Source organism: Pseudophryne corroboree, chromosome 10 (assembly GCF_028390025.1).
Source record: "Pseudophryne corroboree isolate aPseCor3 chromosome 10, aPseCor3.hap2, whole genome shotgun sequence".
Lineage (NCBI taxonomy): Eukaryota > Metazoa > Chordata > Amphibia > Anura > Myobatrachidae > Pseudophryne > Pseudophryne corroboree.
Genome location: NC_086453.1, coordinates 148341795 through 148364646, shown reverse-complemented (window position 1 = coordinate 148364646; position 22852 = coordinate 148341795). Strand labels below are relative to the sequence as shown.

The 22852-nt window shown below is 45.8% G+C and overlaps 1 protein-coding gene across 1 annotated transcript in view; it reads left to right on the top strand.

Moving 5' to 3' along the window:
* LOC134965242 (immunoglobulin superfamily member 1-like) overlaps nucleotides 1-16450 on the top strand; it is a 44300-nt gene extending 27850 nt beyond the window's left edge. Inside the window, exon 6 of the mRNA XM_063941740.1 lies at nucleotides 16383-16450. Coding sequence (XP_063797810.1) covers nucleotides 16383-16450 — 68 coding nt within the window. The remainder of the gene's footprint in view (nucleotides 1-16382) is intronic.
* Nucleotides 16451-22852: the final 6402 nt, after the last annotated feature.

The following is a 22852-nucleotide window of genomic DNA, read 5'->3' as shown; positions in this document are numbered from 1 at the left end:
AAAATAGTACCCAAACAGCACATCATGCCAAGAAGCAAAACAGGACAATGAGGTTGCTGTATGACTAAGCTAAGCGACACAAGTGTGCGGCACAAACACCTGGCCCATCTAGGGTTGGCACTGCAGTCCCACTGCACTAATGGCAGATACCAGATGCACGTCTAACACCAGCATAGTTGTTATGGCCTCAGTAATCCGCTTTGCAACAGGGTATATATGTATATATATACGGCAGTATCACTGGAATTATATGGCAGTACCACTAGATGTATACAGCAGGATCACTGTAATTATATAGCAGGATCACTGTAATTATACAGCAGGATCACTGGACTTATACGGCAGGATCACTGGATTTATACGGCAGTACCGCTGGACATATACGGCAGTACCGCTGGACATATACGGCAGTATCACTGGACTGGACTTATACGCCAGTACCATTGTAATTATATGGCAGGATCACTGGACTTATACGGCAGGATTACTGGACTTATACAGCAGTACCGCTGGACATATACGGCAGTATCAATGGACATATATGGCAAGATCACTGGACTTATACACCAGTACCGCTGGAATTATATGGCAGGATCACTGGATTTATACGGCAGTAATGCTGGAAATATATGGCAGTACCGCTGGACTTATACGGCAGTATCAATGGACATATACGGCAGAATCACTGGACATATATGGCAGTATCACTGGACTGGACTTATACGCCATTACCTCTGTAATTATATGGCAGGATCACTGGATTTATACGGCAGTACCGCTGGACATATACAGCAGTATCAATGGACATATACGGCAGGATCACTGGACATATATGGCAGCACAGGGATACCACCACTGGACTGATGCAGGACAACACAGCACCACTGCAATGGACTGGACTTATACAGCAGCACTGGACATATGGCAGCAGAGGACACCACCACTGTGACTGGACTGATGCAGCACAATACACCACCACTGAACTGATGCAGCACAACATAGCAACACTGTAAGGGACTTGTACAGCAGGACTGGACATATGGCAGCAGAGAACACAACCACTCCAATGCCAGAGTGAAAATGGCGGGGATACGCTGCTCCTTATATGGAATCCAAACCCCATGAGAATCTGACAGCGGGATGATGATGTTTTGCCTGGTTCTGGTTTCTTAGTCAAGCGGGAAAACCCGAGCCTGACTCTAATCCGGGCTCGTGATGTGAAGGTAGGGTTCGGTTCTCTGAGAACCGAACCTGCTCATCTTTTATATATATATATATAGAGAGAGAGAGAGAGAGAGAGAGAGAGAGAGAGAGAGAGAGAGAGAGAGAGAGTCAATACTGCTAGTGAATGAAAAATAATACAAAAAAAATGAATAACAGCAATGCACTGTAGAACATATTCACTCTGCATCCCTGCTGCTGTCCCCTGGCTGCTATTCAAGTATTAGAGTGGGATCACCACCTCAAACTCCTGGCGCAAATATAATTATTTTGTAACCAAGTCAGATGAACATCAGCTGCATATAATTAAGATTTTTGCAAAACCCCAAGATTGAAAACAAAACAGAAATAAATTATTGCGCTTGATGTACTGACATTAATAAATATATATTCTATAATTGTGTTTGGTTTCACTCAATGATTCCACGGGAAACTTGTTTAGAAAAATAACAAAAATTTTACTGTGATTCAATTAAAATAATACACTTAAAATAGTTTATAACATTAGCTTCTCAATCGACAAATAATTAACAAAGATATAAAAAAATATAGCGCTGGTCAAAAATAATAGTGTATAGACCGCAGCCTGATGTGCAATACTAAGCTCTCCACACAAAATAGCAACAATGTGCTTCTTTTCATGTAAAGCAAACAAGTTCCAGCTATTTTATTGTAACAGTTGCACCCAGGGACGGATCTAGACTTTTTTTTTAGGGGGGGTGGTTTATTTATTCCTGACTCCTCCCCTACACTCATTACTCCTCCCACTTCCCATCCCAACTGTCCATTAATGCTCTAAAGAGCATACAAAGCATTGCCAGGCTGCACATGTAATTCTTATGTAGCACACACACCGGACACATGTAACTACTAACACACCGATGGGCGACACACACTGCCCAAGGTGGGGTGATGGCATGTGATGATGGCAGATGGGGCTAGGGGCCCCAGGGACATGGAGGATGGGGAGGGATGTCAGTGCAGCCACACACCCTCACCTGGCAGCAGCCAACACCACTTGTGGCCCCAGCAGTGCAGGGAGCCAGCACGACCCCCATCCATGCCTGTGGGGCTGGCGTTGCTGCAGCATGCCAGGTATTGGTATGGGTAGCCGGATGCTGGGGAGCGGAATGCTGCTGCTATGAAGGATCTACCTTCAGGTGAGAGATGCTGGGGTGTGCTCAGGGCCGGTTCTAAGACTTTTTGCGCCCCGGGCAAAATATGGGGGCGTGGCGTCAATTGGGGGCGTGGTCATGACGCTGAAAGAAAAAAATAAATAAATAAAAAGTATACTTACCATCCCCGTTCCTGATCCAGACCCCCTCCGCCGGCGGCGCCGCTCTTCTCCTCTCCTCTCTTCTCTTCGATATATGGGAGAGACGTTATTACGTCTCTCCCATAGAACAGCATAGACACTAGAGGTCAATTATGACCCCTAGTGTCTGTGCCACTATGCTGTGCGGTGCGCGATGACGTCATCGCGCATCGCACAGCAAAGGTCCTCTACACGAAGGGAAACTAGACCGTAGCGTCTAGTTTCCCTTCATGGAGAGGACCTTTGCTGTGCGGTGCGCGATGACGTCATCGCGCACCGCACAACTAAGGTCCTCTCAATGAAGGGAAACTAGACGCTACGCGTCTGGTTCCCTTCAAAGCGGGGGGCACAGCAGGGCACTGCGGGGGGCACAGTGGCGGATCTTGCCCTGGTGCGGCGCCCTCCGGATGGCGCCGGCGCCCTCCGGAAGGCAGCGCCCCGGGCAAAAGTACCGCTTGCCCGTGGCAAGAACCGCCACTGGGTGTGCTGGCTGCTGCAGGCGCCTACGGTGGAGTCAGGGGACAAAGATGAGCAGAGGAAGATCACTGCTGCACTGTATTGCTGCCACCCAGAGCGGCTTACCCATCTTCCGTGGTGACCAGGCCCATGATGGAGGAGCTGCCAGCACACAGCCCCTGCCTGAACAGCACCAGCAGCGGCGGGAACTGCTCATCCAGCTAATTCTCCCCACTGTGCGGCGAAGCCAGCTTGCCCCGCTACATTGGGATATTCCTCATGCCGCTGCTGGACCTGGTGGCTGTGGCTGGCAATGTGGCCGCCATCACCATCATGTAAATGGGCGTGGCTATGACTGTTAGGGGAGGCGTTCGACCCATTCCACACCCACTAACTTTACATTGAGCCTTGAGGCACATGCATGTCCCCTGAATAAACCCTCTCTGTTTCTCCTTCATTGAGCAATGTGCAATGTGTCTGTGTCTCTCTACAGAAGCTCTTTGTATGGGGTCATAACCTTATAACCCCTGTCACAGTCCATGTAAAGCCTGTTTCACACTGTCTGCCATGCCTGTCTTTCCCTTCTGGAAAAGGAGAAGGATTCCTCAGAATGTTTAGCTTTCACTGATTTACAGCCCAAGCTATGAGATATCCTCTGAGAATGCAGTAATTTATGGCAAATGATTCCAGATACTAATAATAAGATTTTACTTACCGGTAAATCTATTTCTCGTAGTCCGTAGAGGATGCTGGGACTCCGTAAGGACTATGGGGAATAGACGGGCTCCGCAGGAGATAGGGCACTTTAAGAAAGCTTTGGATTCTGGGTGTGCACTGGCTCCTCCCTCTATGACCCTCCTCCAGACCTCAGTTAGGGAAACTGTGCCCAGAGGAGATGGACAGTACGAGGAAGGATTTTTGTAAATCTAAGGCGAGATTCATACCAGCCACACCAATCACACCGTATAACTTGTGATAAACTTACCCAGTTAACAGTATGAACAACAACATAGCCACGGTATCACCGAAAACTATAACATAGCCCTTATGTAAGCAATAACTATATACAAGTCTTGCAGAAGAAGTCCGCACTTGGGACGGGCGCCCAGCATCCTCTACGGACTACGAGAAATAGATTTACCGGTAAGTAAAATCTTATTTTCTCTAACGTCATTGAGGATGCTGGGATTCCGTAAGGACCATGGGGATTATACCAAAGCTCCCAAACGGGCGGGAGAGTGCGGATGACTCTGCAGCACCGATTGAGCAAACAGGAGGTCCTCCTCAGCCAGGGTATCAAACTTATAGAACTTTGCAAAGGTGTTTGTCCCCGACCAAGTAGTTGCTCGGCACAACTGTAATGCCGAGACCCCTCGGGCAGCCGCCCAAGAAGAGCCCACTTTCCTAGTGGAGTGGGCCTTAACCGATTTCGGTAATGGCAATCCTGCCGTAGAATGCGCCTGCTGAATCGTGTTACAGATCCAGCGAGCAATAGTCTGCTTTGAAGCAGGGGCGCCAACCTTGTTGGCCGCATACAGAACAAACAAAGCTTCAGTCTTCCTGATCCGAGCCGTTCTGGTCACATAAATCTTCAAAGCCCTGACAACATCCAGGGACTCGGAATCCTCCAAGTCCCTTGTAGCCACAGGCACGACAATAGGTTGGTTCACATGAAAAGATGAGACCACTTTTGGCAGAAAGTGAGGACGAGTCCTCAACTCTGCCCTATCCACGTGAAAAACCAAGTATGGGCTTTTATGCGATAAAGCCGCCAATTCGGAAACACGTCTCGCCGAAGCTAACGCCAACAGCATGACCACTTTCCACGTGAGGTATTTCAACTCCACAGTTTTAAGTGGTTCAAACCAAGGTGACTTGAGGAAACGTAACACCACGTTAAGATCCCAAGGCGCCACCGGAGGCACAAAGGGATGCTGAATATGCAGCACCCCCTTCACAAAAGTCTGTACCTCAGGAAGAGAGGCTAATTATCTTTGAAAGAAAATGGATAAGGCCGAAATCTGGACCTTTATGGACCCTAATTTGAGGCCCAAGGTCACTCCTGTTTGAAGGAAGTGAAGTAGACGGCCCAAATGGAACTCCTCCGTAGGAGCAGCTCTGGCCTCACACCAAGAAACATATTTCTGCCATATACGGTGATAATGTTTCAATGTCACGTCTTTCCCAGCCTTGATCAGGGTAGGAATGACTTCCTCCGGAATTACTTTTTCCGCTAGGATCCGGCGTTCAACCGCCATGCCGTCAAACGCAGCGGTAAGTCTTGGAACAGACAGGGCCCCTGCTGCAGCAGGTCCTGCCTTAGAGGAAGAGGCCACGGATCTTCTGTGAGCAACTCTTGCAGTTCCGGATACCAAGTCCTCCGTGGCCAATCTGGAACAATGAGGATTGTTCTGACCCTGCTTATTCTTACAATTCTCAACACCTTGGGTATGAGAGGAAGAGGAGGAAACACATAGACCGATCTGAACACCCAAGGTGTCACCAGAGCGTCTACCGCTACCGCCTGAGGGTCCCTTGACCTGGCGCAATACCGCTTTAGCTTTTTGTTGAGATGGGACGCCATCATGTCTATTTGAGGCAGGCCCCACCGATCCGCGATCTGTGCAAAGATTCTTGATGAAGTCCCCACTCAGGTCGTGCCTGCTGAGGAAGTCCGCCTCCCAGTTGTCCACCCCCGGGATGAACACCGCTGACAGCGCGCTTACATGGCCTTCCGCCCAGCGTAGACTCCTGGTCGCTTCTGCCATGGCCACTCTGCTCCTTGTTCCGCCTTGGCGGTTTATATGAGCCACTGCTGTGACAATGTCTGACTGAATCAGAACCGGTCTTCTCCGAAGTAAGTTCTCCGCTTGACGCAGGGCGTTGTATATGGCCCTCAACTCCAGGACGTTGATGTGGAGACAAATCTCCAGGCTTGACCAGAGACCTTGGAAATTTCTCCCCAGTGCCACTGCTCCCCAGCCTCGGAGGCTTGCGTCCGTGGTCACCAGGACCCAGTCCTGAATGCCGAACCTGTGACCCTCTAGAAGGTGAGCACTGTTCAGCCACCACAGGAGAGATACCCTGGTCCTGGGAGACAGGGTGATCCTTTGATGCATTTGTAAATGGGACCCGGACCATTTGTCCAAGAGGTCCCTTTGAAAATTCCTCGCATGGAATCTGCCGAAAGGGATGGCCTCGTATGAAGCCACAATCTTCCCCAGGACCCGCGTGCACTGATGCACTGAAACCTTCTTTGGTTTCAATAGGTTCCTGACCATGGTCATGAGTTCCTGAACCTTTTCGATCGGAAGAAAAACCTTTTTCTGGTCTGTGTCTAAGATCAGGCCCAGAAAGGTCAGACGCGTTGTAGGAACTAGCTGGGACTTCGGTATATTGAGAATCCAGCCGTGTAGCTGCAACGTCTTCATGAGCAGAGACATGCTGTCCAGCAACTTCTCCCGAGATCTCGCCTTTATTAGGAGATCGTCCAAGTATGGGATAATTGTGACCCTCTGCCTGCGCAGGAGCACCATCATTTCCGCCATTACCTTGGTGAAAACCCTCGGGGCCGTGGAAAGCCCAAACGGCAACTTCTGAAATTAGTAGTGACAGTCCTGCACTGCAAATCTCAGGAACGCCTGATGGGGGGGGGGGGGGGGGGGATATTGGAACATGAAGGTATGCATCCTTTATGTCCAGGGACACCATCCAATCCCCCCCCCCCTCCAGGCTGGCGATGACCGCCCGGAGTGATTACATTTTGAACTTGAACCTTTTCAAGTACAAGTTCAGAGATATCAGGTTTAAAATGGGCCTGACCGAACCGTCTGGTTTCGGGACCACAAACAGGGTTGAATAATATCCCTCTCCCTGCTGGAGATGAGGAACTGTGACAATCACCTGTTGAACATACAATTTTTGGATTGCTGTCAACACTGAAAAACCGGCGAGGAGGCAAGTCTTCGAATTCTAGCCTGTATCCCTGAGCAACAATCTCTTGTGCCCAGGGATCCACCTGCGCTTGAACCCAGACGTGGCTGAAAAACCGAAGACGAGCCCCCACCAGATCTGCCTCCCCCCGGGAAGCCCCAGCGTCATGCGGTGGACTTTGCAGACGCAGGGGAGGACTTCTGCTCTTGAAAACTAGCTGTGTGCACCTTCTTTCCCCTGCCTTTTCTTCTGGTAACAAAGGACGATCCCCGCACCTTCTTGTTTTTATTGGAACGAAAGGACTGCATTTGATAATGAGGTGCCTTCTTAGTATGCTGCGGGGGGACATAAGGTAAGAAATTCGACTTACCAGCCGTAGCCGTAGAGACAAGGTCCGAGAGGCCGTCTCCAAACAACTCCTTCCCCTTGTACGGCAAGGACTCCATGTGCCGCTTAGAATCGGCATCTCCCGTCCTCTGCCGGGTCCACAGGAGTCGCCTAGCAGAAATAGACATAGCATTTATTCTAGAGCTTAATAAACAAATGTCTCTCTGAGCATCTCTCATATACAAGGCAGCATCTCTGATATGCTCTATGGTCATTTGAATGGCATCCCTATCTAAGGTGTCAATCTCCGCAGATAAGAAATCTGCCCATGCCACAACTGCACTACAAACCCAGGCCGACGCCGTGGCCGGTCTAGCAATAGTACCGGAGTGAGTGCAAATGTGCTTCAAGGTAATTTCCTGCCTGCGATCAGCCGGTTCCTTGAGGGAAGCCGTATCCTGAGAAGGCAGTGCCACCTTTTTGGACAAGCGTGTGAGCGCCTTGTCCACTTTTGGTGAAGATTCCCAGCGTATCCTATCAGTTTGTGGAAAAGGATACGCCATAAGAATCCTTTTGGGAACTTGTGGTCTCCTATCTGGAGAGTCCCAAACCTTTTCGCACAATTCACTTAATTCAAATGATGATGGAAAAGTGACTTAAGGCTTTTTCTCTTCATACATGTGTACCCTCGTGTCAGGGACAGGGGGTTCCTCAGTAATATGCAAAACCTCTTTAATGGCCATAATCATGTACCGCATACCCTTAGCCACCTTCGGCTGTAATTTTGCATCTTCATAGTCGACACTAGAGCCAGAATCTGTGTCGGTATCTGTGTCATCGATCTGGGATATGGTGCGCTTCTGAGACCCCGACGGGCCTGGCGCTATAGGGACAGGCATGGACTGGGTACCTGACTGATCCCTAGCTTCTGCCTTGTCTAACCTTTTATGCAATAGATTGACATTTGCATTTAAGACATTCAGCATATCCACCCATTCCGGTGTCGGCGTTGCCGACGGCGACCTGACATTCAAACACTCCCCCTCCACAGTAAGCGAGCCTTCCTCGTCAAACATGTCGACACACACGTACCGACACACTTCACACACACAGGGAACCCCTTTTCTGAAGACAGTATCCCTGTCAAGGCCCTTTGGAGAGACAGAGAGAGAGTATGCCAGCACACACCCCAGCGCAATAACCCTGGAGACCAACACAAAATGTTTTTTCCCAGCAGCGCTGTGTAATATGTAAACCGCCAATTATGTGCCCCCCCCCCCCTCCCTCTCTTTTAAGCACCCTTTCACCGTGTGTAAGCAGGGGAGAGTCCGGGGAGCTTCCTCTCAGCAGTGCTGTGGAGAGAAAATGGCGCTGGTGAGTGCTGAGGGAGAAGCCCTGCCCCCTCGGTGGCGGGCTTCTGTCCCGCTCAAACTTAGTAAAATATGGCGGGGGCTCTTTTATATACATATGTACAGAGCCCACCTGTACATGTATATAGTCTTTTTGCCATGTAGAGGTTTATATTGCTGCCCAGGGCGCCCCCCCCTGCGCCCTGCACCCTTACAGTGACCGGAGTGTGTGAGGTGTATGGGAGCAATGACGCACAGCTGCAGTGCTGTGCGTTACCTCAGTGAAGCTGAAGGCTTCTGCCGCCTGAGACGTCTTCTGACTTCTGTACTTCTGGCTCTGTGAGGAGAACGGCGGCGCGGCTCCGGGGGTGGACACCCAGTAAGAACCTGCGTTCACCCCCTCTGGAGCTAATGGTGTCCAGTAGCCGAGGAAGCAGAGCCTATCTTTGACAAGAAGGTCTGCTCCTCTCTCCTCAGTCCCTCGATGCAGGGAGCCTGTTGCCAGCAGTACTCCCTGTGAAAATGTAGTAAAAAGTAGAAAGAAAAATCCAAACAAAAATGCTTTCAGGCAGAGAACTCTGGAGAGCTCTCTTCAATGCACCCATCTTGCTCTGGGCACAGTGTAAAACTGAGGTCTGGAGGAGGGTCATAGAGGGAGGAGCCAGTGCACACCCAGAATCCAAAGCTTTCTTAAAGTGCCCTATCTCCTGCGGAGCCCGTCTATTCCCCATGGTCCTTACGGAGTCCCAGCATCCTCAAGGACGTTAGAGAAACATATACTGTAAATGAAATCTTATGGGCCCCATACACTAGAACGATAATGCCCAATTTCATCCGATTTCCGTGTCGATAAATCGGATGGAAAGTGGCAAATTGTATGTGTTTTACATCCGATCCGATGAGCGCTCCCTTGAGCATCGGATCGGAGCCCATAGTGCTGCACTCGTGATATGACGGTTCCCGCAGGCATGGCTGGGATCGCATAAGATACATTGTATGCAAAAGGACTGCATACGATGTATCCTATGCGATCCTGCCGCCCGGGAGGGAAATCGTATATGCGACATGAGGGTCCGACATGTCGCTGTAGTGTATGGGGCACTTTACATTTTATATAAAGACAGTAGGCAGAAGAAGCCATAAGAATTGGGGTATACTCTCTTTTCCTGAGTGGTAATACCTTTAAACTACATAAATGCCCCACATTTCTAGTAAATGTGAAAGTCTGATCAAATAAATTGGGTATATTGAGACCCATCATGCAATGTGTAACTTGTAATTACTGTAGTGATGTGCACCGGAAATTTTTCGGGTTTTGTGTTTTGGTTTTGGATTCGGTTCCGCGGCCGTGTTTTGGATTCGGACGCGTTTTGGCAAAACCTCCCTAAAAAATTTTTGTCGGATTCGGGTGTGTTTTGGATTCGGGTGTTTTTTTACAAAAACCCTTCAAAAACAGCTTAAATCATAGAATTTGGGGTTCATTTTGATCCCATAGTATTATTAACCTCAATAACCATAATTTCCACTAATTTCCAGTCTATTCTGAACACCTCACATCTCACAATATTATTTTTAGTCCTAAAATTTGCACCAAGGTCGCTGGATGGCTAAGCTAAGCGACCCAAGTGGCCGACACAAACACCTGGCCCATCTAGGAGTGGCACTGCAGTGTCAGACAGGATGGCAGATTTAAAAAATAGTCCCCAAACAGCACATGATGCAAAGAATAAAAGAGGTGCACCAAGGTCGCTGGATAGCTAAGCTAAGCGACCCAAGTGGCCGACACAAACACCTGGCCCATCTAGGAGTGGCACTGCAGTGTCAGACAGGATGGCAGATTTAAAAAATAGTCCCCAAACAGCACATGATGCAAAGAAAAAAAGAGGTGCACCAAAGTCGCTGGATAGCTAAGCTAAGCGACCCAAGTGGCCGACACAAACACCTGGCCCATCTAGGAGTGGCACTGCAGTGTCAGACAGGATGGCAGATTTAAAAAATAGTCCCCAAACAGCACATGATGCAAAGAAAAAAAGAGGTGCACCAAGGTCGCTGGATGGCTAAGCTAAGCGACACAAGTGGCCGACACAAACACCTGGCCCATCTAGGAGTGGCACTGCAGTGTCAGACAGGATGGCAGATTTAAAAATAGTCCCCAAACAGCACATGATGCAAGGAAAAAAAGAGGTGCACCAAGGTCGCTGGATGGCTAAGCTAAGCGACCGACACAAACACCTGGTCCATCTAGGAGTGGCACTGCAGTGTTAGACAGGATGGCACTTCAAAAAATAGTCCCCAAACAGCACATGATGCAAAGATAAATTAAAGAAAAAAGAGGTGCAAGATGGAATTGTCCTTGGGCCCTCCCACCCACCCTTATGTTGTATAAACAGGACATGCACACTTTAACAAACCCATCATTTCAGCGACAGGGTCTGCCACACAACTGTGACTGAAATGACTGGTTGGTTTGGGCCCCCACCAAAAAAGAAGCAATCAATCTCTCCTTGCACAAACTGGCTCTACAGAGGCAAGATGTCCACCTCCTCCTCAACGTCCGATTCCTCACCCCTTTCACTATGTACATCCCCCTCCTCACAGATTAATAATTCGTCCCCACTGGAATCCACCATCTCAGGTCCCTGTGTACTTTCTGGAGGCAATTGCTGGTGAATGTCTCCACGGAGGAATTGATTATAATTCATTTTGATGAACATCATCTTCTCCACATTTTCTGGAAGTAACCTCATACGCCGATTGCTGACAAGGTGAGTGGCTGGTCTAAACACTCTTTCGGAGTACACACTGGAGGGGGGGAGGGGCAACTTAGGTAAAATAAAGCCAGTTTGTGCAAGGGCCTCCAAATTGCCTCTTTTTCCTGCCAGTATACGTACGGACTGTCTGACGTGCCTACTTGGATGCGGTCACTCATATAATCCTCCACCATTCTTTCAATGGTGACAGAATCATATGCAGTGACAGTAGACGACATGCCAGTAATCGTTGGCAGGTCCTTCAGTCCGGACCAGATGTCAGCACTCGCTCCAGACTGCCCTGCATCACCGCCAGCGGGTGGGCTCGGAATTCTTAGCCTTTTCCTCGCAGCCCCAGTTGCTGGAGAATGTGAAGGAGGAGCTGTTGACGGGTCACGTTCCGCTTGACTTGACAATTTTCTCACCAGCAGGTCTTTGAACCTCTGCAGACTTGTGTCTGCCGGAAAGAGAGATACAACATAGGTTTTAAATCTAGGATGGAGCACGGTGGCCAAAATGTAGTGCTCTGATTTCAACAGCCTGACCACCCGTGAATCCTGGTTAAGCGAATGCAGGGCTCCATCCACAAGTCCCACATGCCTAGCGGAATCGCTCTGTTTTAGCTCCTCCTTCAATCTCTCCAGCTTCTTCTGCAAAAGCCTGATGAGGGGAATGGCCTGACTCAGGCTGGGTTGTCTGAACTGACTTCACGTGTGGCAAGTTCAAAGGGTTGCAGAACCTTGCACAACGTTGAAATCATTCTCCCTGCGCTTGAGTCAGATGCATTCCCCCTCCTTTTCCTATATCGTAGGTAGCTGTATAGGCTTGAATGGCCTTTTGCAGCTCCTCCATCCTCTGAAGCATATAGAGGGTTGAATTCCACCTCGTTACCTCCACTTGCTCCAGATGATGGCGGGGCAGGTTCAGGAGTGTTTGCTGGTGCTCCAGTCTTCGGCATGCAGTGGCTGAATGCCGAAAGTGGCCCGCAATTCTTCGGGCCACTGACAGCATCTCTTGCACACCCCTGTCATTTTTTAAATAATTCTGCACCACCAAATTCAATGTATGTGCAAAACATGGGACGTCCCAGAATTTGCCCACATGTAATGCACGCACAATATTGGTGGCATTGTCCGATGTCACAAATCCCCAGGAGAGTCCAATTGGGGTAAGCCATTCTGCGATGATGTTCCTCAGTTTCCGTAAGAGGTTGTCAGCTGTGTGCCTCTTATGGAAAGCGGTGATACAAAGCGTAGCCTGCCTAGGAACGAGTTGGCGTTTGCGAGATGCTGCTACTGGTGCCGCCGCTGCTGTTCTTGCTGCGGGAGGCAATACATCTACCCAGTGGGCTGTCACAGTCATATAGTCCTGAGTCTGCCCTGCTCCAATTGTCCACATGTCCGTGGTTAAGTGGACATTGGGTACAACTGTATTTTTTAGGAAGAAAAAACAAAGAAAAAGCGCCCTACTGAGCCTAGGTTGAAAATGCTGCCTGCTGCTCTCAAGGGAAAAGGGTATTAGCACACCCTAAACAATTGGAAGAAAAAAAGAAGAAGAGAGAGTGCAAGCAGACTACATGTACATTTGAACAAATTTATTCATAAAATAAGTTAAATCACAATCAGTTAAAAAGTGACATTAGTTAGAACTAATAATATATTCAATTCAACAAAGAATCCACACTCGGCATATGATATATAATAGTCCCACAGTACTAGTGCACTAGTAAATGATGCAATATTCGGTATACGTTCTTTGTTAGAACCAATGATCCATCAGTCTGGTGTGATTAGTGGTGGCTGATAATTTGATATGCAAATTTTTAAAAAAATATATAGCACTTTAGAAACAGTTCCAAAATGAATGTTTTCCTTTATTCTATATAGTAGTGATATTCTTGCTATTGGATAAACCGGTTTGGTAAAGGTATCATACTGGAATTAGGTGAAGTAAAGTGCATGAGCTCCGTCTGTCACTCTCTCACTGTGACTAGTATCCGGAGCTGAATTGCTTACCGCTTCCACAGATGTCCCAGCGGTACTGACCATGAACCGGGCGCCGCTCTTTCTAGCGGCTCGACCTCCCGTTCTCCTGCCGGACCAGTATGGCAGGATATCTCTTTCACTGCCGCCTCCAAAACGGATCGCTGGTGCTCCAGATGATTTGAGCACTGTAGAATGAATCAAATGAAAGTCACGGTCCCCGTATAGCAAGCGGGACCAATGCAGGTGGCTACGGAGCTGGTCAATCAATTCTGGCAGAGATTGAGGGTATAGAATAAATAAACTCGTAGGACTGACGAGTGCCTGGATCCTTTGAGCCCTGACGCGTTTCTCGACTGACAACGCTGGTCGTTTCCTCAGAGGGTTGAAGTAATTGTGCTCTCCTAGGTCTCCATATTTAAAGGGAAACCAATTAAATCATTAGTATAAGCACCTGTAGAGCTCCTGTCACATTCATTCTCAGGAGTATGTGTGTATGAAATTACCAGAAATCTACCTAATAATACATCAATTAAGAAACATAAAACAAATATATAAAAATAAATAAATAGAAAAACATTTGTTCTCTGCAAATCTATTACTTGGTTGTCTGTCATTCTTAATTTTTGATTTTAAACTTTTAACAACTCCATCAATTATACTTTGTGGCTACATCAGATGTAGCTTAAAGTAAATTAATTAATTAGCTTCATATCCATATGTGTTCACAGCGAAGAAAGAGACAGCAGAATAGTTAATACATGAATGTGTGGACCATACATACATATAATACATATATATATATATATAGACACACATACTTATGTATTTTATAGCGCACCACATGTGCACCTACAAAGGTTAAACTCCAAATTAGTATATAAAGTCAAATCAGGGGACAACATATACATCTGTATCTTATTCACTGAAATCCTATTCAAATAATACTCCAAAGCAGGGACACAAGAAGAAATTCAATCTCCTCAAACAAATTAATACATACAATAATATAATAATATAATAATAAATAAAATAAAATAAACAGAAGTATAGATCTTAAACTGAGGTCTTCATAGTACTTAACAAAATATATTAGTGAATTAATAAATTAACATAATAATATAATAAATAATATACACTAGTATATTATATTGAAATAATATAAAAATATTGCAATAATAAGTGGTTGGTACTGATTGGTCTGGTGGGCTGATGAGCATGTACCCCACAGGGGCAGAGAGATATATTTAAACTCAATCTGCCCTGAGGGGCAGACGCCCCACAGCCCACTCCGACCAACAGACACCATTGAAAAAACAATAAATTGACAAAACCTAACTAATATCAGGATTTCCCAGTACTTTTAATGACTAAAACCTTTGATAACAGCTAGACAGTATTGAGCTCCACAGTGTCATTAAGACCATGTGGGCTCAGGGTATGTAACTGAAATATCCAGAAGGCTTCGCGCATGCAGAGTCTTCTGTACCTATCTCCTCCTCTCACTGTGGCTCCGATGTGTTCGACCGCTCTAATGGTCAAACCACTTAGGTTACCTTTCTGACATCCAGAGACATGACTTGACAGGCTATGGGTCTTAATGTTCTTTGTAATATTCCTCTTATGTTCCATGAACCTTTCATGCAGGGGACGGATTGTGCGGCCTACATATTGTATGCCGCACCTACATTGGATAACATATATCACATAATTAGTCCTGCAATTCATAAAACCCCATATCTCGAATTCATCTGATCTACTATGGGACTTGATCTTAGTACATTTATTATCTGCAAAGAGGCAGGTTACACATCTATCCTTACCACACTTAAAAAACCCATTCGGTTTCGGAGGAAGTCTCAAGGTACTTCCTGTAACTTCTTTCGGTCCTCTTTTGAATAGACTAGGTGCTAATTTCTGCTTTAAAGAATTAGCTTTTCTGAATATAACCAAATTCCTTCCAGTTAATGTTGTTTCTAGCAATTTGTCTGATTTCAGAATGGCAGAATTTTTTGTAATTATCTTTTTAATATCCCTTGCAGCTGTATTATATTGTGTAATAAAGGACAGTGACTTGTCACTCCCTCCTTGTCTATATTTACTGACTGTTGAATGAATCAGTGTGGCTCTTGATTTCAGTTTAGTCTCTGTAAGGGCCATATCTAAAATATGTTTAGGATATCCCTGTTTCATAAATGCAGTATACATAACTTCTGCTTGTTTGTTAAAGGCCTCTTCTGTAGAGCAGTTTCTACGTAACCGCTGAAACTGTCCTTTGGGTATGTTTAATCTCCATGGTTTATAGTGACTACTTGCAAAGTGTAAAAAATTGTTACAATCCACATCTTTAATATATGTGGAGGTGAGAATAGCATTATCTTGAATTGTAACCGTGATATCAAGATAATTAATAGATACTTTGCTCGAAGTGTTGGTGAATTTCAAACCTATTGTGTTTGAGTTTAAACAGCCAGTAAGATGTGAAAAGGGTGAAACATCCTCATCCCAAATAAAAAACAAATCATCTATGTATCTTCCATAGAGGACCAGGCCCGCACCGAGATCACCACCCCAGATGTTAGACTCCTCAAACCAACCTAAAAAAAGGTTGGCAAAACTCGGTGCGAACCTGGTCCCCATGGCAGTGCCCTTGACCTGTAAATAGAACTGTGAATCAAAAGAAAAATAGTTGTGCTCCAAAATAAACCTTATGGCTGATAAAATAAAAGTGCGAAAAGAAATATCCACCTCAGTGTCGTGGTATAGATAATGATTAACTGCAAGAAGACCCAAATCATGTGTTATATTGGTATAAAGGGATTCTACATCATATGTTAGTAATATATATGAATCCTTCCAACATATACCATCTAATTTTTGGAGGAAATGTGTAGTGTCCCTGATATAGGAAAGAAGAGCCTGAACATATTTCTGTAGATGTGCATCTACAAAAGCCGATAGATTAGATGTCAGGGATCCCACCCCTGAAATAATTGGACGCCCCGGAGGAGAAATTATTGACTTATGTACCTTTGGCATGTGGTAATAGATGGAAATAATGGGGTATTTAACCATCAAAAAGAGAAATGTTTCCTTATTGATGTTTCCCTCGTCTAATGCCATCTCCAATAAGGGCCTAAGTTCATCCTGATAGATACCTGTTGGATCTCTTGAGATTTTTCTATAAAAGGTATTGTCATAGAGCTGTCTATAAGCCTCAGAGAGGTAATCCTCAAGATTCTCGATAACTAAACCTCCGCCTTTATCGGCTTGTTTTATAATGATCTCTTTATCATTAATGAGTCTTTTGAGGGCCATTCTCTCAGATCTTGACAGATTATCTCTCAGGGCTAAAGTATCCTGTCTGGTGCATAACTCTCTGAACTCCCTCATAGTTGTAGTGTAGAAGCCTTCAATAAAAGGACCTCTATACTGAAGAGGGTAAAATTCAGATGGTATTTTGAATTTCTTTGAATCTATTCCATTAATGTCATATACCTTTCTTGGTCTAGTGGCCTCTTTGGTGTTATCTATCTCCTCATTTTCACCTAAAAGTGATTCTAAAATCCCAAGACAAGCATCATCTTGTCTGTCTAAGCAGATTGGTGACCCATTGATATTCTGTTTGTGTAGTGATTTTTTTTATAAAATATCTCTTTCTACTCAGAGTACGTACAAATCTGTTTAGATCAACAAAAAGCGTAAAGAGGTTCGGTTTTTCTTCTGGGGCAAATTTTAAGCCCTTATTTAATAAAGAGATTTCAGCTGGTGTCAAGATTTTTTTAGAAAGATTAAATATACTTTTGGTACTTAGAACCTTCTTACGTTTTTTGTAGGTATTCTTGATTCCTCCCCTGCAGCCTCTAGCTCTTCCTCTCTTCTTCTTTTTGGAGTAAGCATCACTCTTTGGTTTTCCCACGAGTTGTTCTGTGGGTCCCCCGGTGAGTGATGGCGTCTCTCTAAAAAATTCACCTTTAATGACTTAATGGGACGATCTTCTCTTACACCTGTGTTACTCGGAGGAGTCGAATCCTTGGTCCTTAGAACCTCATATCTATTTCTGTAGTTCTCATCCCTCCATGTATTTTTTTAGGACACTGGTGACTCTTTTTCTGAGGTCTGTGTACATTCTCGGTATCGCCTGCCTAGAGAAGTGGAACCTTGATGGTATTTGGTACCGGGGACACACTAACTCATTAAATTGTCTAATTCCCTGTGAATTAATGGTGGATACCGGACACACGTTTAACACCACCCAGGCTGCCAAGGCCTGAGTTATCTGCTTTGCAGCAGGATGACTGCTGTGATATTTAATCTTCCTCGCAAAGGACTGTTGGACAGTCAATTGCTTACTGGAAGTAGTACAAGTGGTCATCAGACTTCCCCTCTGGGATGACGATCGACTCCCAGCAGCAGCAACAGCAGTGCCAGCAGCAGTAGGCGTTACACTCAAGGATGCATCGGAGGAATCCCAAGCAGGAGAGGACTCGTCAGACTTGCCAGTGACATGGCCTGCAGGACTATTGGCTTTCCTGTCTAAGGAGGAAATTGACACTGAGGGAGTTGGTGGTATGGTTTGCAGGAGCTTGGTTACAAGAGGAAGGGATTTAGTTGTCAGTGGACTGCTTCCGCTGTCACCCAAAGTTTTTGAACTTGTCAATTACTTCTGATGAATGCGCTCCAGGTGACGTATAAGGGAGGATGTTCCTAGGTGGTTAACGTCCTTACCCCTACTTATTACAGCTTGACAAAGGCAACACACGGCTTGACACCTGTTGTCCGCATTTGTGTTAAAATTATTCCACACCGAAGAGGTGATTTTTTTGCAATTTGACCAGGCATGTCAATGGCCATATTCGTCCCACAAACAACAGGTGTCTCCCCGGGTGCCTGACTTAAACAAACGACCTCACCATCAGAATCCTCCTTGTCAATTTCCTCCTCAGCGCCAGCAACACCCATATCCTCATCCTGGTGTACTTCAACAGTGACATCTTCAATTTGACTATCAGGAACTGGACTGCGGGTGCTCCTTCCAGCACTTGCAGGGGGCGTGCAAATGGTGGAAGGCACCACCTCTTCCCGTCCAGTGTTGGGAAGGTCAGGCATCGCAACCGACACAATTGGACTCTCCTTGGGGATTTGTGATTTAGAAGAACGTACAGTTCTATGCTGTGCTTTTGCCAGCTTAAGTCTTTTCATTTTTCTAGCGGGAGGATGAGTGCTTCCATCCTCATGTGAAGCTGAACCACTAGCCATGAACATAGGACAGGGCCTCAGCCGTTCCTTGCCACTCTGTGTCGTAAATGGCATACTGGCAAGTTTATGCTTGTCATTAGGCGCTTTTAATTTTGATTTTTGGGTCATTTTACTGAACTTTTGTTTTTTGAATTTTACATGCTCTCTACTATGACATTGGGCATCGGCCTTGGCAGACGATGTTGATGGCATTTCATCATCTCGGCCATGACTAGTGGCTTCAGCACGAGGTGGAAGTGGATCTTGATCTTTCCCTATTTTACCCTCCACATTTTTGTTTCTCCATTTTTTAATGTGTGGAATTATATGCCAGTAATATATCAATAGCAATGGCCTACTGTACCGTACTGCTATATATATATACTGGTGGTCAGCAAAATTCTGCACTGTCCTCCTACTGTGGACAACTAAAATGCAGCACAGGTATGGATGGATAGTATACTTGACGACACAGAGGTAGAGCAGTGGACTACTGTACCGTACTGCTATATATATACTGGTGGTCACAGCAAAATTCTGCACTGTCCTCCTACTATATACTGCGCACAATTAAAATGCAGCACAGGTATGGATGGATAGTATACTTGACACAGAGGTAGAGCAGTGGACTTCTGTACCGTACTGCTATATATATACTGGTGGTCAGCAAAATTCTGCACTGTCCTCCTACTATATACTGCGCACAACTAAAATGCAGCACAGATATGGATGGATAGTATACTTGACGACACAGAGGTAGAGCAGTGGACTACTGTACCGTACAGCTATATATATATACTGGTGGTCACAGCAAAATTCTGCACTATCCTCCTACTATATACTGCGCACAACTAAAATGCAGCACAGGTATGGATGGATAGTATACTTGACGACACAGAGCAGTGGACTACTGTACCGTACTGTTATATATATACTGGTGGTCACAGCAAAATTCTGCACTGTCCTCCTACTATATACTGCGCACAACTAAAATGCAGCACAGGTATGGATAAATAGTATACTTGACGACACAGAGGTAGAGCAGTGGACTACTGTACCATACTGCTATATATATACTGGTGGTCACAGCAAAATTCTGCACTGTCCTCCTATTATATACTGCGCACAATTAAAATGCTGCACAGGAATGGATGGATAGTAGACTTGACGACACAGAGGTAGAGCAGTGGACTACTGTACCGTACTGCTATATGTATACTGGTGGTCACAGCAAAATTCTGCACTGTCCTCCTACTATATACTGCGCACAACTAAAATGTAGCACAGGTATGGATGGATAGTATACTTGACGACACAGAGGTAGAGCAATGGACTACTGTACCGTACTGCTATATATACTGGTGGTCACACCAAAATTCTGCACTGTCCTCCTACTATATACTACAATGCAGCACAGATATGGAGCGTTTTTCAGGCAGAGAACGTAGATATTTTCAGCACACTGAGCACAGATATTTGCAAGCACACTGAGCACAGATATTTGCAGCACACTGAGCACAGATATTTGCAGCACACTGAACACAGAAACTGAGAGAATGCAGCCACGTCCTCTCGCTATCATCTCCAAAGCACGAGTGAAAATGGCGGCGATGCGTGGCTCCTTATATAGAATACGAATCTCGCGAGAATCCGACAGCGGGATGATGACGTTCGGGCACGCTCGGGTTAACCGAGCAAAGCGGGAAGATCCGAGGCTGCCTCGGAACCGTGTAAAATGGGTGAAGTTCGGGGGGGTTCGGATCTCGAGGAACCGAACCCGCTCATCACTAGTAATAATATGTAATAAACTATGGCTAGTCTAGATCTTGAGTGTGTGGCGTAACGTGTATTAGGGGCACTACTGTGTGGTGTAAAGTGTATAAGGGGAACTAATTTGTGGCATAACATGTATAAGGGGAACTATTGTGTGGTGTAACGTAAATTAGTGATACTACTATGTGGTGTAATATGAATCAGGTACTACATACGGTGCAACGTGAATATGATTTTTCTACTCTGTGGTGTAATTTAAATATTGTGTTCACACCCCTTCCTTGAAAAACCACATTTCTTTTTGTGGCATGTGCGCACTGTCTCTTTATAAAGTTTGGGAGGGAGGGCGCAAATTTATAGTTTGCAGGGAAACGCTGAACACCCTAGCACCGGCCCTGCTGTGCTGTATGATGTAACCTATGTATAATGTATAATAGATAATAATTCAAGTGCACAGTCTCTGTGGGAGACAGTGGGGGGTTTCCACTGTACTCCTGTGGGCCAGTCATACTCTGAATACTGTATACTGATAAAGTGACTCATGACATCTTATTAAAGATTACTGAATACAGATACTATCATTTAATAAGCAATCCACATTACACATAAAGAAAAATCATTTTAGATGAGAAGTGAAGTTTAGTTCAAGTTGCACGGCATGTAGATTGTACTGTTGGTGCTTAATCTTGTATCGCTTGTATAAAAATACAGATGAGAAGGTGGAAAATTTAACAATTGTTGGGAGGATATGATGTATGGTATCTCCATTGTAAATACAATATTAGCTTTTGAATTTGAACAAACTGATTTAATTCCAGGAGTCCTTGGAAATGTGGATATCCTTTGAAGTACTTAACAGACCATGGAGCTAATTCAGATCTGATTGCAGCAGCAAATTTGTTAGCTAATGGGCAAAACCTTGGCCCTCATTCCGAGTTGTTCGCTCGTTCTTTTTCATCGCATCGCAGTGAAAATCCGCTTAGTACGCATGCGCAAAGTTCGCACTGCGACTGCGCCAAGTAACTTTACTATGAAGAAAGTATTTTTACTCACGGCTTTTTCTTCGCTCCGGCGATCGTAATGTGATTGACAGGAAATGGGTGTTACTGGGCGGAAACACGGCGTTTCAGGGGCGTGTGGCTGAAAACACTACCGTTTCCGGAAAAAACGCAGGAGTGGCCGGAGAAACGGTGGGAGTGCCTGGGCGAACGCTGGGTGTGTTTGTGACGTCAACCAGGAACGACAAGCACTGAACTGATCGCACAGGCAGAGTAAGTCTGGAGCTACTCTGAAACTGCTAAGTAGTTAGTAATCGCAATATTGCGAATACATCGGTCGCAATTTTAAGAAGCTAAGATTCACTCCCAGTAGGCGGCGGCTTAGCGTGTGTAACTCTGCTAAATTCGCCTTGCGACCGATCAACTCGGAATGAGGGCCCTTGTGCACTGCAGGGGGGCAGATATAATATGTGCAGAGAGAGTAGATTTGGGTTGGGTGTATTCAAACTGAAATCTAAATTGCAGTGTAAAAATAAAGCAGCCAGTATTTAACCTGCACAGAAACAATATAACCCACCCAAATCTAACTCTCTCTGCACATGTTATACTGTATCTGCACTAGTGATGAGCGGATTCGGTTCCTCGGAAACCGAACCCACCCGAACTTCACCCATTTTACACGGGTCCGAGGCATACTCGGATTCTCCCGTATGGCTCGGTTAACCCGAGCGCGCCCGAACGTCATCATCCCGCTGTCGGATTCTCGCGAGATTCGGATTCTATATAAGCAGCCGCGCGTCGCCGCCATTTTCACTCGTGCATTGGAAATGTTAGGGAGAGGACGTGGCTGGCGTCCTCTCCGTTTATTGTTGAACTTGATTGTGCTTTATTGCTTAATTGTGGGGAGGACTGGGAAGCAGCTGTATAATATAGGAGGAGTACAGTGCAGAGTTTTGCTGATCAGTGACCACCAGTTTTATCCGTTCTCTGCCTGAAAAAAAAACGCTCCTTATCTGTGCTCAGTGTGCTGCATATATCTGTGCTCACACTGCTTAATTGTGGGGACTGGGGAGCAGCTGTCTATATATAGCAGGAGTACAGTGCAGAGTTTTGCTGACAGTGACCACCAGTATACGTTGTCTGCCTGAAAAACACTCCATATCTGTGCTCAGTGTGCTGCTTTATTGTGGGGACTGGGGACCACCAGTATAATATTATATAGGAGGAGTAGTACAGTGCAGAGTTTTGCTGACCAGTGACCACCAGTATACGTTGTCTGCCTAAAAAACACTCCATATCTGTGCTGCATTGCAGACAGTATATAGTAGGAGTACAGTGCATAATTTTGCTGACCACCAGTATATAATATATAGGAGTACGGTACAGAAGGCCACTGCTGTACCTACCTCTGTGTCGTCAAGTATACTATCCATCCATACCTGTGGTGCATTTCAGTTTTGCACAGTTTGCTGACCACCAGTATATAATATACAGCATTACGGTACAGTAG